The sequence below is a fragment of the Nyctereutes procyonoides genome, unplaced genomic scaffold (genome assembly GCF_905146905.1).
Source record: "Nyctereutes procyonoides isolate TBG_1078 unplaced genomic scaffold, NYPRO_anot_genome, whole genome shotgun sequence".
Lineage (NCBI taxonomy): Eukaryota > Metazoa > Chordata > Mammalia > Carnivora > Canidae > Nyctereutes > Nyctereutes procyonoides.
The window spans coordinates 32,896,477-32,913,700 of record NW_026575052.1 but is presented as its reverse complement, the minus strand read 5'-3'; the positions used below and the strand labels follow the sequence as shown (position 1 = coordinate 32,913,700).

Genomic DNA, 17,224 nt, shown 5'->3' with positions numbered 1-17,224 from the left:
TAGTATTTTAATGTGATATTAAGTAGAAAACTGATACAAAATCTCAAATGTGAACAAATTATCAACATTTTAAACAAAGGTGGGATCAGCATTACTGATCTTGCCTTTTTCCTCAGGTTCTAATGTGGTTCAGCATGGGGCTATTATTATGGATCCTGTTTTTTAAAGCTTTGATATTTTACTTACCATGGATTTCTTTCATTAACCTGAAGTTTTTTTTAATATTGCATTAAAATATTTTTGTCTTGCACACTGAGTTTTTTGGTTCCCCTTTAAATTTTGCACCCAAGGCAAATGCTTCTCTCATTTTACCTTAGACCCCACCTTGTGTTCTTAACCAAGAACAACTGAGACAATCTGGCCTCCCACCGAATACTACAGGCAACAAAAATCCCCCTAAGGGTAGCAGAGCATTCGCAATAGAGGTTTGTGGCATTTCTTCACTATTTCCTGTCTTTCTTGCTGTTCTCGAGGATACAGAGGTAAAGAGAGCTTGCTCTCCCCACGTTTCCACCCTTAATATGTTCCCCTCTTATGCCCTCACCTGAAGAGCTAATATATTCCAGTTAGATATGAAAGTTAATCAATGTTATTAGTTCTAGAATTCCAGGCCATATAAATGTAACGCCTGAGTAGAGATTTCAGCTCTCGGTCAGCCGGTGCAAAATGCAGAAGGTCAAGCCCTCCATAAGTATGACCCTTTGGACCTTGTAAGGCCAAAGTCATAACACCTTCCCCTTCCCTGTCCTCTCTCTCTCTGTCTACATTCAATGGTCTTGTCCTCTCTTTTCCTCTGGTATGACCATCGCTGACACCCCAGCCTCAGCAGAAGCTCACTAAGCCAGCTTCTTGTGTTCTAGACAGCTAGTGTACGGAGATGCTTTCTTCACCTGGTGTTCACTGTAAATACGCTGTCTCAACTGCTGTCCCAGGTGAATAGACTTTTGAGAGCTGACCTGGGAACCAAACCACCATTTATTTCATAGTTCCTGTAAGAAAGAAGCTTTTAAGGGCCAGACATCCAAATGAGAAGAGCATTTGAACCACAGCCCATGTGTAAGGAGCATTTGTAGCATAAGAGCAAGCACACTGGATAGGGAGAAGGAACATCCAAGGGTTCTGAAGAGAGAGTGGCCAATGCAGCAGAACTCTTAGACCTTGGAGGCTACAGAGCTGGTGGGGTTGCATTTTTTTTTTTTTTTTTGGTAGCTATTTGTACTCTAAGTGGCTTCCTAGAAGCCGTAGACTTGAGGATTAAGGAGCTTAGTGTAGCCGATTTGATGTCAAGATTCATTTCTCAGCTTCTTCTTTTAAATTCACTGTGTATTCCCTTTTTCATTTAAAATAAGCATTGAGACTTTGTCCTCAACAAGTTTTTCAAGCGACTGCCTTACTGAGGACTCAGAGGCAAGCATGATGTCCAAGCTGTGGGAGGCAGAGTTTGGGCTGGGGCAGTCAGCATTGCCTGATTATGAGAGTTGATTTCCTTTTAGGGTCAGGGTAGAAGCTGCTTCGAGGGGGTGTCCACAAGCAGAAGGGAGATGGCCTCTTAGCACATTCCTCTCCTGGCTTTTCCATGCCACAGGTCCTCCAACCACCTTCCATGTGAAGAAACAGCTCTGTGTCTCTCACAGCTGCTGCTTGGCCCCCTGGCCCTGGTCTGTTTATGTTCCAGGAAGGTTCATTAGCTCTAGGACTCAGAGAAGCACAGAGAATCCCTGCCCAGCTGCAGGAACCAGTCTGAAAAGTCTGACAGACTGAGAAGGAGCACAACAAGTTCCTTTACTTGGGGCAATTTTGCTAAACACACTTACTTGCCATCTGAAAAGTCTGACAGACTGAGAAGGAGCACAACAAGTTCCTTTACTTGGGGCAATTTTGCTAAACACACTTACTTGCCATCTCTAGAAACCTTCAATGTTAGATGTGCTGGTATTTCCACCTCAGAAGGAATTTAATGAAAAAAATGAGCAGAACGGTAACCAAGAATAAAAATACTACAAGAAAGAAAATGCCCACAGCCGTAATACCACAATACAGTTTGACGTCAGACAGCTTAACCCCCCTTAAAGTTGGGGGGTTTGCACACACGGTCTCCTCCGAGCCCTCAAATTTCTGCAGGTTTTCTTTGTACCATGTTATAAAATGAATATTCAAACAGGTGCAGTCCAGGGGATTGTGACTTAAGTTAATGGTGCTCTGCTGGGACAAGGTGAGAAGGAGAGGAGATGGGATGATGTGGATGTTATTGGCGGCCATATTGAGGTAGATACCCCGAAGATGACTAAGAGCATCAATGCTATTGCCTGTCAGGCTGTTGTAGCTTAAGTCAACATGATTCATCTTCCCAAGGCTCTGGAACGCTTGCTTGTCTATGGAGAGGAGGTCACAGGAGGATAAAATAAGAATCTCCAAGCTGCTCAGGGTCTGAAGTAGGCTGGTCTTTGAGATACTCCCATCTTGAAAGTGATTCCCCTGTAAATTTAGATGGCGGAGACCCTCCAGGCCTTCTAGAAGGTGCTGATTGCTGGTGTCCAGGTGGCAGTAAGAAAGATTCAGAACCTGAAGGAGATGGAGGTTTTGGAAAGGACTCTGTGGACCCTTCATGTGCAAGCGGGTAAATGCCAAATCTAGACCTTCTAGCTGAGGACATTCTTTGAACGCCTGGCTCTGGAGAGTAAGAGGCTCATTGTAGCTCAGGTTTAGGTATTGTAAGTGGCGCAGGTTTTTGAGCTGAAGATTGCAGCAGTCAGAAGCCTCTATATCACTGTGGCTTAAATCAAGTTTCTGAAGGTTTTCGAGTTTTTCCAAACACCCAGCACCGAAGTCAAGTTTCTTCATGTTGCCTTTTATAGAAAGGTCTGTAAGGGATGGAAAACTGGCAGCATGGATTTGACACAATTCGTCAAATCTATTTACATTGAGAACTAATTTCTTGAGAGCTTTCATACCCTTGATCCCAGAGGGTAACTCACGCAAGTGATGTGCCGTCAGATCCAACTCCTGGAGTTGAGTAAAGCACCGGAATGTAGCAGATGAGAGATCAGAGATATAGTGCTTCTGTAGATTGATGCTTTCAACAGACATTTCACAAAGTCCGTCAAACATGGCTGAAGTAAGGTCTTGGTCATCAGTGTCCTCGTATGACCCCAGCCAGAGAGACTTAGTAGTAGTGTTCTGTAGACCTTTTAATATAACAGACAAGTTAAGACTCCCTCCAAATTTCAAACTTTGGAAGATTTTTGAATGGAAAGCTCCAGGTTCAATGTCTTTAATATCATTGCCATTGAAATTAAGGCTTAGGTTGGTGGCCTGCTTCAGAGTGTTCATGTCTTCACTAGAGAGGTAGTGTATCACATTATTCTGAAAATCCAGGACTTTCAGATTCTGGATTGGGAAGTTTTCTGGGAACTTAATAGAGGAAATATAGTTGCTTCCAAGATGCAAGCTTTCTAAGTTTTCCAGATTGTGCATTGGGATAAAGCCGAGATTGGATATTCCTGTTTGGGTTAAGAAAAGATGCTTCAGCAACTTGGGCCCATTAAGAGATGTTTCTGCCATGAATATCAGGGGATTTCCAGTCAACACAATTGTGTTCAATTGATGATGGTTTTGAAAAGTATCTTCATGTACCCAGTTAATCTGGCACCTTGAAAAGATAATAGTATTGAACAATAATTAGTTGGAAAAAAGAAAAACTCTGTCATAGTGACCTGTATTAACAAAGCCATCTTTTGTGTTTAGTAAAAAGAGTATACGTTATTATTTGAAATAAAACAGAAAAAAACTATCTTCAGTACCAACAGATGATCTGTTGAATCAATGGTTACCCTCAGTTCTGAAAACTCTGATTTAGAATTTCTTCCAGATGTCTTGCCCCTTTGGATTGAACTCTCAGAGATTTATGTTTAGAATTTAGGGAACAGTTAGCAGTTTGATTGTGGGCAAAATCCAATGATTTACTATTTTAACTAATATATAATATGTCATCTCTAACATTTAGTATATAACATATGATATGTAATGTATGTATCTGTGTCATCCTGGGCAAGTCACAATGTATCTCAACCTCTGTTGTTGCTTCTATAAAGTACAGAAATGATGAGCACTTTGATGTGCAACAGCTGTTAGTCAAATGATACATATGAAAATACTCCATAGAAATACAATAAAGGTTTCATCCTGGTATTTCACCTGAAAATACTGGATTGTGCATACACACACACACACACACACACACACACTCAAAACTCCCTGGGAGATCAATAAGGGAATTCCTTAGAGTTCTAATTCCCTTAGAAAAAGAAGTTGGAATCCCTGGGAGCAAGGGAGCCCTAGAGCTAGCCTTGTCCCATCTGCCACTGTCTACCAGGCCTGAGTGGCCTAGAGCCGGAGTTAAACTAAGTCATGTGCACCATGTCAGGTAACAAAGGTTGGGATCCAAACAGGTTAGGAGGTCCTATCAAAGACCTGCAAACCATCAAGACCCTCAAAAGGGATCTTTTCAGTGGATGACCTTAAAAAAAGTTCATAGAGGATGAACTTGAGAATATGTGTTTTCTTGGATGGAATAACAACAATAATGAAAGAAGTCTCCTCTGAGATTCTCTAATCATATGCTTCCATTCATGAGGACTGTGGCCTGAATTGATGCTACCTCTGTGGACCACCCAAAAGAAGCCAGCATAGAAATTGAGTTTAAAGTGGTTCCAGAATGATAGTGACTTCAGATAACTAGCAGGAGTAAATAAAAATTTCTTCTATGTATGTTTTTTCTTCTAGTGTATCTACTTAATTAACTTTTAATATGGAAAACTTACACATTCACATAAAAGTAAAGATTGCAGTACAACTTTCATAGATCTGTCACACAGTCACAACAGTTCTTGAAATGTTGCCGTATGTGCTGCTTTGCTTTTTTTTTTTTAAGATTTTATTTTTTCATGAGAGACATGGAGAGAGAGGCAGAGACATAGGCAGAGTGAGAAGTAGGCTCCTTGAGGGGAGCCCGACACGGGACTTGATCCCAGGATCACACCCTGAGCCCAAGGCAGACGCTCAACTGCTGAGCCACCCAGGTGCCCCCTTTGCTGCTTCTGTTCACACCTCTCATGCCTGAATTATCTTAAATCAGATCCCAGATATGCTGTACAGATTTCATTGTGCATCTCCAAAAAAAAAAAAAAACCTACATCAGCTTATTTTCTATAGCCATAATGCCATTGTCTAATTCCAGGAAAGTATTTTATTTTATTTTTTTTTTAATTTTTTTTAAATTTATTTATGATAGTCACACACACAGAGAGAGAGAGAGGCAGAGACATAGGCAGAGGGAGAAGCAGGCTCCATGCACCAGGAGCCCGACGTGGGATTCGATCCCGGGTCTCCAGGATCGCGCCCTGGGCCAAAGGCAGGCGCCAAACCGCTGCGCCACCCAGGGATCCCCAGGAAAGTATTTTAAACAAAGATTTCCATCAAGTTTCAAAAGACAAATGAGCTCAAAGTAAAATTTCAGTGAACACATAAGGGAGTTAGTCAGTTAAAAAAGAAATGTTCTATGGAGCCACCGGGGGGTGCAGTGGGTTAAGTGTCAGACCCCTGGTTTCAGCTCAGATTGTGATCTCAGGGTCATAACATGGAGCCCACATCAGGCTCTGCACTCAGCATGAGTCTGCTTAAGGTTTTCTTTCCTTCTCCCTCTGCCCCTCCTGCTCATGCTCTCTCTCTTAAGTAAATAAATAAATCTCTTAAAAAAATGTTCTACATAGTCAGGTAGATAGCAGATACCGGAATTATGAGGAATATCTGATATTATATATATGATTTATAAAAAATGTGTGATATACCTGATATACAGGATCAGAATATATAATAAATCTACATCTATGAAACATGTGTTTGATGTGTTTTAAGGAAATGGTATGAACCAATTATATGATGAAGGAAAAACTTATTAAAACTGATGTGTCATATTTATAAAAACGAAAAGTCGTTGAAATGTACTGAAATAGGAAGTTAATGAAATTGAAAAACCAAAAACAGTTTATACAAAAGATTAGACACAGTTGAAGAGGATACTAATGGAGTAAAAGTAGATGTGAGAAAATGACCTAGAATATCGTCCAAAACACCAAATTGATGGAAAACAAGGAAAGTATATTGGCATATATGACTGATGGATGAGAAGATGCTATAAATCAAATCAGAGATCCAGAGGATATGAAAGAGTGAATGTAAGCAAGCCAGGTTTCAAACAAACAATGGCTAGACTATTTTTCTTTCTTTTTTTTTTTAAGAATATTTTAGAATTGACGAAAGGCACTATTTACAGATTCAAGGAGCCCAACAATCTACATGGTGCAGCACTGTGGTATTACAGAATGCCAAAGACAGAGAGAACCTACTGGAAATGCCCAGAGAGAAAAGATGATGTGCATGTACGCGGTGATTAGACAGTCCAGCAGCGACAAGGGAAGATGGCAGCCATCAACAGGCTGAGGAAAAAAAACAATCAACTTGGAATCATGTCAGGAAATACTGTCTTTCAATAATCAGAGTGAAATAAAGACCTTTCTGGAAAAACAAAAACAAAAACCAAGGGAGTTTAGTGCAGAAAGACTTTCACTAAAGACACTGTTACGTGTGTACCTCAGGAGAAAGGGGAAATTATGCCAAGAGAAAGTCTGAAAAGCAAGATGTAAGAATGAGCCAAAAAAACGGAAAACACGGTAAAGCTCAAGAAATGTGGCTGTTTAAAGGAATAAAAATAGCATCTGATTGGTGATCGGGTAAAGGGCAGGGGCTGAGGGAGCTAAGGAGAGGGAGTTGAGAAAAAATAATAAGGTCACGTTTTTATTTGAAAATAACAGAAGAGGAAACTTAGAGTCCAGCCAGTCCTAGCTGGAAAAGCTATCCTGACCCCACGCGTTCCTTCAAAATGTGGCCAAACCCATTCCATCTAAAAATGAGAAATGGTAAAGCAGAGGGAAGGTGTATGTCCTGGGGACACAATGGGTAGGGAGCAGAATGATCTTTGTCCCTGTCTGAAAGACCATGGCTCTGTCTCAGTGAAGTGTTGCTACGCAGCACCTGGAATCTTGCCCCTGGAAGAGGCCTGGGGTCATTTGGGGGATCGTAGACTGGGAGTCAAGAGAGCAGAGTCCCAGTTTCCTTACTTTGTGACCCTAAACTAACTCACAAAATCTCCTGGAGCCTCTCTTTCCTCGTCAGACATGAGTTGGAGATAATATCCAGCATGCCTGCCCCCCAGGGGTGCTCATAAAGATGGAAGCGTCTCACGGGTGTGAATGCTCTGCTGCGCTGTGGAAGCATACATTGAACCACCAAAGAAATAGAGCTGCTACAGGGGACGCAGACCCATCCACACGCAAAGCCCTCTCCTGCTATACACACACACACACACACACACACACACAGCACGTGCGTGTGCATGCTGCATTTCCCTTCTGATTTCTGCCCTTACATTCTTGTGATAGTTCTGCTTGCTGGTTCACAAACACTGGTTCAGCATTTGGAATCCCAATTCTGCTTCAAAAATTAAATAATGGAACTATTTTCCCAACTTATGGGGGGGGGAAAGTTAGTAGCTTATGCATTTCTCCTGTAAATTTTTCTTAAAATGTCATCATGCAAGAATAAACTATGGCATCTGATTTAATACAAGATTTGTTTTCAGGGTTTGTTGTTTTTTTTTTAAATCAACATTCCTTAGAACTTCTTAACGCTGCTGATGCACTCTAGTTTGAAAATAATCCATTTTTCTCTCCACTGACTGGGTTTTTTTTAAATATTACACTTCACTTGCAGAAAAATATTTTCTGGAAAGAGTGAACATGCAAGATAGTGTCCCTGTGCTCCCAAAAGAAGGTCCTGGAAACAATATGAATGCAAGTTGTGTTATCACATGAGTAAAACATCAACCACAGACAAGGAACTCAGATACATACCTGGTTAAGTCCAAAAAGATAAGATCTATGAGTCTACTGAAAGTTGTATTTTCCACTGTAGGCAAGAAATTAAAGCCAAATTCCAAAAATTCTGTTGTGTTGGGGAGAGTGTCCGGAACTTCTGTAAGACCTAAATTTTCACAGTTATAGGTCTTGTTGGCCTCTTTCTGATGAGAGAAACAATGTACATTAATATCAGTGCTGGTAATTTGATTAACTAGCTAAATTACATATGTTCTATCCTTTGAGCAGCAATGGCACCTCTAGCTCTTTACCAAGTACATTCCTGCAAAGACACAAAGTGATTCATGTGGATTATTAACTTCAGTCATTTCTGTAATATCAAAAGATGAGCCATAGCCAAACTGATCTTCAATATTGGACTAGTTGAACAAAATACGGTACCTTCACAAGATGGAACCTTCTACAGATGAAACTGGAATGCGTAAGATCTCCACATGCTGATATAGAGTAGAGTGATATCCAGGTATGTTGTAAGGTATAAAAAGCCAGGTACAGAAGGACATATAGTGTGTAGAGCATATGGTATGTAGCATGTAGCATCTTGTATGCTACTTTTTCTGTAAGAAAGGTTTGCATATTTCTTATATTTGCAAAAAGAAACCATGGGAAAAAGCCCAAAACTCATCGCCTTGAAGGGGAAGAAAGGAACCAAATAGAGAAGCAGGGAAGGAAACAAGATTTCTTTGATGAAACTTGGTTTCATAGTTTTGATTTTGGTTGCATAGAAATGTGTTATGTCAGCTTGAAAACAACTCTGCATTAGCATCACTAAAACAAGACAATCCTAACATTACATACTTTCTGATGTGAGACAATATTAAGCAGACAGTTCCACTCATGAGGTATTCATGCCTCTCCCCGTCCCACTCCCCCCAGCATTAAATCTGCATCCAAGACTTTAGGCTTAACATACAGTCTCCAGGTGATAGGAGGGATTTAGGTCAACTAGCATCACTAGGTAGCAGTCAGCTAAATGAAGAAGATGGGGCATTTTATTGAATTACTTCCTTTCACTGACTGGTGAATGTGTTGGGGAAGTAGAGAGAGGGGTGGGTGGGACAAGAGAGACAAAGAGATAAAAGCCAAAGGAGACAAAGAGACAAAAGTTCTATAAGAGATAAAACCAACTAATAATAGGGATGCCTGGGTGGCTCAGTGGTTGAGCATCTGCCTTTTGCTTAAGGCATGATCCTGGAGTCGGGATGGAGTCCCTCAGTGGGCTCTCTCCATGGAGCCTGCTTCTTCCTCTGCCTGTGTCTCTGCCTCTCTCTCTGTGTCTCTCATGAATGAATGGATAAATCTTAAAAACAAAACAAAACAAAACAAAAAACCTAAACTAATAATAGAGTAGCCCTTGGTCTGCAGGGAATGCACCTGGGGGCCACCTCTCACATCATGTCAGACTCCATGGGGTTTCATCTACCCTTTCAGACACTGCCTTTCTCCTCATCATGCAGTGGTTCTACCAGCAGCCCACTGAGACTGCCCTGGTCTGGGCAAGACCTGCCCCATCAGACTTGAGCTCACCAGCTGTCCACACACTGAGCTGCAAACAGTCCTGCTTAGCTGGAAACAGAAGACTGAGCACATCCTCCATTATGAATCCTGGTGCTTTATACACATCCCCATTTTAATTGCTTTTAGCTTTATTCCAACTTCTGTTCAGTGGCACTCATTTTTGTAGGTGCACTGAGCAAGCTCACCTACAGGAAATCACCAGTTTTCTTCTCTGTTGTGATAATATTATGAATGTCATTGATGAAAACGCTGTATTTTTCTTTCCTTGCAATTCATTCTTCATTTTATAGGCCCAAAGTCCTCTAGCCGTTGCCACAGATCCACCTAATGTCCTTGAAATGCACACTTTGTGTTTAAAACTTAGCCGAATGGGGAGAAAAACACATGTTGCTAGACCTCTCTTCCTTGTCCGTGAACATGGATGGCCCCAAGAGGAGAGGTATGCGCAATTGCTGCCTGAGTAGCTGCTAAGATTTGGGGAAGCTTTGAGAAGACATTTCCCTTTACTCATCTCCACTGGCATAACTGATGTCACATACACTTGGAAAAAGGGACCTTTCCTCAATTTGTCTTGCTCTACTCTACAGCAAAAGCCTCCACGCTGGCAATTTCCTCCTTCTCCTGAATATATAAGTGCCCATGACACCTAAATGAGTCCTCTTCTGTGCTTTACTAAGCACTTTACTGCATTAATGCAATTCAGAAAGTTGAGAATACTGCAGGAGCTCTGCCAAGCCAGTGGCCTGAGGGAGCTTCTAGCAAATTCAAAGATAGATAAATGAAATAGCTCAGTTTCAACCCAGTGAAAAACTGAGAACCAGTGGATAACACAACCACAGAGTATTGAGAAACCCACCATGAGTTCGTGTCATACACGAATCTCTAGTTAGGTATAAATTGCAATCAACTCTCTGCCCTTGATTCCTGAGAAAGAAGCAAATGACAAGAATTGCAGCTTATAAGAGAATTTGAAAAATAAGCACATTTGGGAGAATGTGCTAAGATACACACACACACACACATACACACTCACACGGCCCCTCCCCTTTGACTTTCATAGTCACACTCCTGTACAATCACAGATGCTATTATGGATAGTGACACAAAGCTCCCTGTGCTCTGGAATCACTCAAGCAGCATTAAATTGTTTTCAGTCTATCATATTTTTTTCAAGATTTCATTTTTAAGTAATCTGTATACCCAACATGGGGCTCAAACTGACAACCCTGAGATCAAGAGTTGCATGCTCTACCAGACTGAGCCAGCCAGGTGCTGCAGTCTATTGTACTTTTTAAGGCAGGAAGTACACACACACACACACACACACACACACACACACACACACACACACTACTCTCATTCCTTTTATTGCTGTTGAGAGTAAATTGTAGACATGATGTCCCTTTACCCCTAAATCTCCTGAGAACAGGACACCTCTTCCGTGACCACAGTGCCATTACCAAATTCCAAATATTGAACATTGGTACAATACTATCCAACATGCAATTCATATTCACATTTTGGCCATTGTCCTAATACTGTCCTTCATTGTAATTTTGTTTTCCTAATCCAAGTTCACACATTGCATTTAGTTTTCATGACTCTTTAGGCTCCCTTGATCTGAGACAATTCCTTGGCCTTTTAATGTCTCTCATGGCATATATATAATATAACTTAATATTAAAATATATATATATATTTTTTAAACCAAACACAGAATGTCTCTCACTTGGGGTTCAGATCTCTCCTCATGATTTGATTCAGGTTACACATTTTTGCTAGGAATTCTGCACAAGTGAGGTTGTGTTCTTCTCACTGTCAGGATCCATCTCAAACCTTTATGAGAGTGAGTTGAATTAGCAGAGTACAGCATTCCAGGACGGTAGAATGACAATGCGAGAGAGCAGGAAGGGACAGGATGCAGAAAACGAATACAGCGTGGCCATTGCCATTCTGCCCAGGGCTCGGGTGGCTGCCAGGGACACGTGTTCAGTTGCTTCTCCAGAAGACACCCACCACAGTCTGTGCAGCCTCTCTGGTTCCTCTGAGCTCCACATGACCACTTCCTACGAAACCAGCTTTCATTCTCTACCCTCAGTGCAAAGTCACCACCTAAAATGACATCCTCACCCTCCTTCTTTGGTGGTTCCATTTCGATCGGGTCCCCTGTGGACGTGAGCTCACGCAGGCAGCAGGGCCGGGCAGGGCTCCATGGTGTTCACAGCAGCCACCCCATGCCTACCCCTATTCTAAGTCGTGGGGCATTTACTCAGGACCCAGTGTGCCCTGGAACCTGCACCTACCACTTTGTCTCTAGCTTCATGTCAGAGCTGTGCCTTTTCACAGAGCAGGACTCCCAAGTGTTACCTCTGTGTTTGCAATCCCTTTTCTTTCCTGGTATTCGTTTGCATTTTTTCAGTCGGGATCTTATTTTGCTTCCTTCTGCTGTATCTCTAACTTTCCCATTGTATTTTCCCTTCTCAAAAGTGTCGAAATGATTTTCTAATTTTGAACCTTTTGAGTTTCACCAAATGCTGATTCCCACCTTTCCAATGTCTCGTCTGCATTTGGCACACACCATGGCCAGATCGCCCATGCGTGAAGAGTCTGGGATGCTGAATGCTGACCCTCCCTCCATTTGTCACTCCTCTTTCCAGAGATAGCACAGTGCGACTGGATCAAATTTTGGAGTAACAATCACTCTCTGAAAACAAAATATTCCCAGGAGGACACAGTCCTAAAACTTGGTTGTCTACGTGACTCCTCTAGGCAAAGGGCATCCCAGTTATATGCAGTTCATTTTCTATTTGTCTTGAGACAGACTGCTTGGGTTCAAATCCCATCTTGCAGCCAGTGGGTTCTCTGAGACTTATCTTTTCCCAACTGTGGATGGGGGATAACCTTCTTTGTGGGCCAACTCTGAAGGTTAATGTGATAATTAACAAGAGGAGTTCAGGTTTCACAGGATCATCAGGACATCATGTCATTGTTGAGGACTCTTGAGAAGGGCTTGAATCTGTGAATTTGTGAACTTAGAGTTCTGAAAAGAAGCTCTATTAAGTGCTCTCCATCCCGCCCTAAGACTAAAGGACTGCCCCCTCCCATAGTTTTGAGGGGACAGGGAGCCAAGATGAGCCCATTTGAAATGAGTAGGCATGTCTACACTCCAAAGTAATCATTCGAGAGTACGTCAAAAGTGTTAGCAGAATCCAAATCACAGAACACTTATTCCAGTTATGCTTTGCACATTTGTCAGCCTCCAAACACCTGGTCATGGCACTAATTTGTTACTTATGATATACATACACACACACACACACACACACAGAGAGAGAGAGAGAGAGAGAGAGAGAGAGAACATGTAGAATAGAACAAGGGAAGATTCCACACGAGGTGTTTATAGATGTTCACTATATTTTTAGAATTTGTCTAGGTTTAAATTTTTTTAATAAATTAATTTTTATTGGTGTTCAATTTACCAACATACAGAAGAACACCCAGTGCTCATCCCGTCAAGTGTCCCCCTCAGTGTAAATTTTTTTCAAATAAAAAGTTTACTAAAAAAATTCGTCTTGACTCCCGCCTTACATCATATGCAAAGAAAAAATAATAATTCAAGGTGGGCCATAGATTTAAGTACAAAGCATACTTCCAAAAACATAGGATATACCTTTTATGGTCTTGGGGTAAGCAAAAATTTCTTAAGCAGGACAGAAGTGTACTGAAAATAAAGGAACAATAACAAGTTAACCTACATTAAAATTAAGAACTTCTGTTCACTGAAAGGTATCATTAGGAGGGTGGGAAGGCACGCCATAGAGTGGCAGAGGATATTTGCAATCTGATGAAGGACTTGTATCCACAATTCATAAAGAGCCCTTAACAAAGCAATTTTAAGAAGACCAATGACCCAATGGAAAATGGGCAAAAGACTTGAGAAGGTGCTTCTCTTTTTCTCTCCCCTTTCTCTCTCCTTTCTCTCTCTCAAACACACATACACACACACACACACACACACACGACAGACAAATACACACATAAGGATATGCAAATGGCCAATAGAGTTGAAAATGTACTCAATTTAATCATCAGGAAAATAAAAATTAAATCCCAGTGAAATACCACTACTTATCCATCAGAATGGTTAACATTCTTAAATAATAGGCTAGTAATGAGGATACAGAGCAATCAGAACTCATAAACATTGCCAATGAGTATAAATGGGCACCATCCCTTTGGAAAACTCTACAATATCTACTGAAATTAATACATGTACACCGGATGACCACATACATCCCCCCTCCGCCCGGTATATACCTAATCAAGATCAGCACATCTATTTTCTAGAGACATATATACAAATGTCCAAGGCAGTAGCATTTATAATAACCAAGAAATTGAAAGCAGTGCAAATGGCCATTAACAGAAGAATGAATAAATAAATAGTGGTTCACTAATAGAGCAGCATACTGCAATACACAAAGAAAAAAATATACAATATGCAATAAAATCAATGATTGCTGTATGTAGCATCTTTGGTAAATGTCATATATTTAATGCTGAACAAAAGAAGCCAGACACAAAAGAGTCTATACCATGTGGTCTCCTGTATATAAAATTCACAAAGAAGCAAAATCATTCTTTGGTAATAGAAGTTAGGGTACTGGATACCCCTGGGAGCTAGTGACTGGGGAGAGGCAGGAGGGGGCTTCTGAGAATGTGCTGTTTCTTCATCTGTGTGCAGATCACGGGGACGTGTTCACTTTGGTGAAAACTCATTGAACTGTGCACTCAGGATTGGTGAATGTTCTCTCTGTGTGTTATACTTCAATGAAAGGCTTATTGAACTCAAAATAATGCAAAACAAAAACCTTATTTTTAGGATAGGGTCTGATAAGCCAATGAAGGCCATAGAAACATTATAAACAGTATGTGGTTCTGCTTAAATTGGAGGGAAGCACAAAAGAGCAAATATGGCAAGGGGGAAGGCTAGGCAAATTTGGGTGATTTGCACTTGAAAAAAGGTCAGTGCTTCTCCTGCCACCACTCCCTGTCTGGGGCTGCCCAGAAGTTCCTTCCTTACCTTTGGAACAAACTTTCATTCATCTTTGTATCCCCTAGCAACACCCCGGTATTCACAGAGTGACAGCTCAGGAAACAGCCTGAAAATCCTGTTACCAAGAACTCCTACACGATAGAGGGTATAAATCAAAGTAGAAATCTAAGGTTAATTGTGTTGGATCCAAGGTGTTGAAAATCAGTCCTTTCAGAGGGAGAGTTAAAAAGAAGTTGTTGTATTAAGAGGTGTCAGTCTCTCCTGACTCAACCAAAAGGGAAGGCTCTTGCTGCAGCATAGGGCCGGGCCTGGACATCCTGGGACACTCAGCATCACTTCCGCCACCCCTGTAGCAGGCAGGCCCTGGGATAGGCAGCAATATGAGCCTGGGGTGCTCAGCCTGCTGCTGTTCCCTCTCCTCTGCCCAAGCTGGGGCCATTTGCAAAAACAACTGGCGACTCTGGAACCTAGTGTCCTCAATAGGAAGCTAGACTGGTTCAGTATTTCCATGGGCTTTCCAGAGTCTCCCACGCCTCCCTTGTGGGCTTCTGAAGGGCTGTGTGGGCTTTGTAGCAATGCAGGGACTTAAGAGTTGAGCTGGTAGGCTGAAGCATGGGGCATTTAAAATAGTTTGCTTGCCAGTGAGCTGGAATTTAATTGTGCTGCTATCCTACCTGAAGATATTGTCAGACAATGGGTGACCTACCAACCTGATCACTGAGGAAATGGTGTGCCCACTCCGACCCTCTTACCATGTCCCCTACATGTCTGTGTGTAATTGACCTGCCAACCTGCGTGATGAAAGGCGGTCTCCTGGGGTTGATAAAAATTGCATCCTTGACCCCTTCTGCTGTGAGCTGATTTGTGTTGCCCCCAGAAGCATATGTCTCAACTGAGTATCCCAGAATGTGACTTTATTTGGAAAGAGAATCTTTAAAGAGGTTAAAGTTAAAATGAGATCTTGAGGATAGGCCGTACTACAGTTTGCCTGGTGTCCTTATGAGAAGAATAAATCAGGAATAGCCACAGCAGAGAGAAGACAAGGCGGAGACACAGGGAGAAGATGGCTGTCTACAAGCCAAGGAGAGAGGTATCAGAAGAGACGAACCCTGCCGACACTTTGATCTCAGACTTCTAGCCTCCAGAATTGTGAGAAGTTTCTCAGGGGGAGGAAGGTTACAGCATTTTAGAAGTTGGCAAGAGACTGAGGCCCTTCTCCTTTCTCTCTCTCATTACCCTCTCCAAGAACTTCCCACAAGTTGGTAAATATTGTTATGGGCCAAAACAGAAGATGCAATTTGGCTCTATTCTCTAGTGTTACTCCTGTGGGTTAATGACACAGATGGAGAGCTGTCCAATGTGAGGAGAAAGCCAGCCTCATTCAGAGTGATCTTTATTTGCTCCCAAATCTGGCACAAGCCATCTTCATTCATCTCCAGGAAACCAAAAAACTGTTTGGAGTAGTGGCCGTATGCTAGCATGCTGCACAAACAGCACCTCCATGCTGGAAGCACGTTTGGAGAGCTGCCCTTTGCACTGAGACCCTGTTGGTATCTTATGGCCCTATTAGGATCATGTTGAGGGAATTGTTTGCAGAGGAGGAAAACACTCACTCCTTGCAATGAAGAATCTCGCAGATCAATCCCTGGCTGTGCTCTACGGCTCCTTCTTCACTCCAAAGAAAAACTTCTACATACCATGTCACCTTTTTAAAGACAATGGATATTGGGAGGCCAAGGCTCAGGTGGGGCTATATGCTGAAACTCCCGATTCCCAGGCAGTTTAATCTGGATAAAGACAAACGGTTCAGACTCACCTCAGTGCACATCTGATCCGAGGAGGTGATGGCTTTGCAGCTGGCAGAAAACATCACCACCAGCAGGAAGCAGCTGGCACAGGGAGCCATCACCGGAACGAGGCAACCCCAGCTTGGTGGGCTTATCTAGTGTCTGGAGCAGAGAAATGGAATTAAACTGTAATGACCTTAGTAATTCGGCAGGCAGAGAGGTGCTCAGAGGGGTGATATGGGAACAAGAAATGCTGTTGATGGCTCAGTTTTTGCTGGGTCTGTGAAAAAAAAAAAAAGGGGAAGTTCCTTTTGCATACCAAAAATAGCTGAGAACCCAGCCCCAGAATGGCCCAGTGCATTTCCTGGCAAGCATGAATCATTTGAGCACCCCTCTGGTGTGGGTCACCCAGACTCTCAATGTGATGGTATTGACTGAAGCCAGCTTCAGGGGTTTGGCTAACTCCAACAGCTTCTGCTCCCTTTCCAGAAAGGGAAGCGAGAAACAAGAAGCTGTCCTCACAAAGGAAGCCACTTTGGTCATTGTCCTACATGAGGGATGTGGAGAGGTGCCACAGCATGCTATGGGGGCAGATGGGAGGTCTGAGATCGGTGGTCGGGCCTGCTGGAGGTGGGAACTGGAGCAGGGGGGAACAAGATCACCTCCAGGGAGCTAGATAGCTGCTCTCCTTGCGCCTCCGCTGCTGCCTAGGCCACTTGGTTCACCTTCCTCTGGTCTTGGTACAGGAGGAGGACACATCCATCCTTTGACCCTGTGATTCAGGCCTAATAAAGCAGCTGAGGTGGAATCAATCCCTCCTTTTTTCCTTCCAACCTGACCCAGGGAAGCAGGGAACACTGCTGTATACAGAG

The 17,224-nt window shown here is 42.4% G+C and overlaps 1 protein-coding gene across 1 annotated transcript; it reads right to left on the bottom strand.

Moving 5' to 3' along the window:
- Positions 1–1,367: 1,367 nt before the first annotated feature.
- Positions 1,368–16,494, bottom strand: CD180 (CD180 molecule). The gene is made up of 3 exons (XM_055332181.1): positions 16,382–16,494; positions 7,968–8,134; positions 1,368–3,649 (listed from the first exon to the last, which is right to left on the bottom strand). Exons 1-3 carry the CDS (start codon positions 16,469–16,471, stop codon positions 1,921–1,923), a joined length of 1,986 nt encoding a protein of 661 aa, XP_055188156.1. The 5' UTR covers positions 16,472–16,494; the 3' UTR covers positions 1,368–1,920.
- Positions 16,495–17,224: the final 730 nt, after the last annotated feature.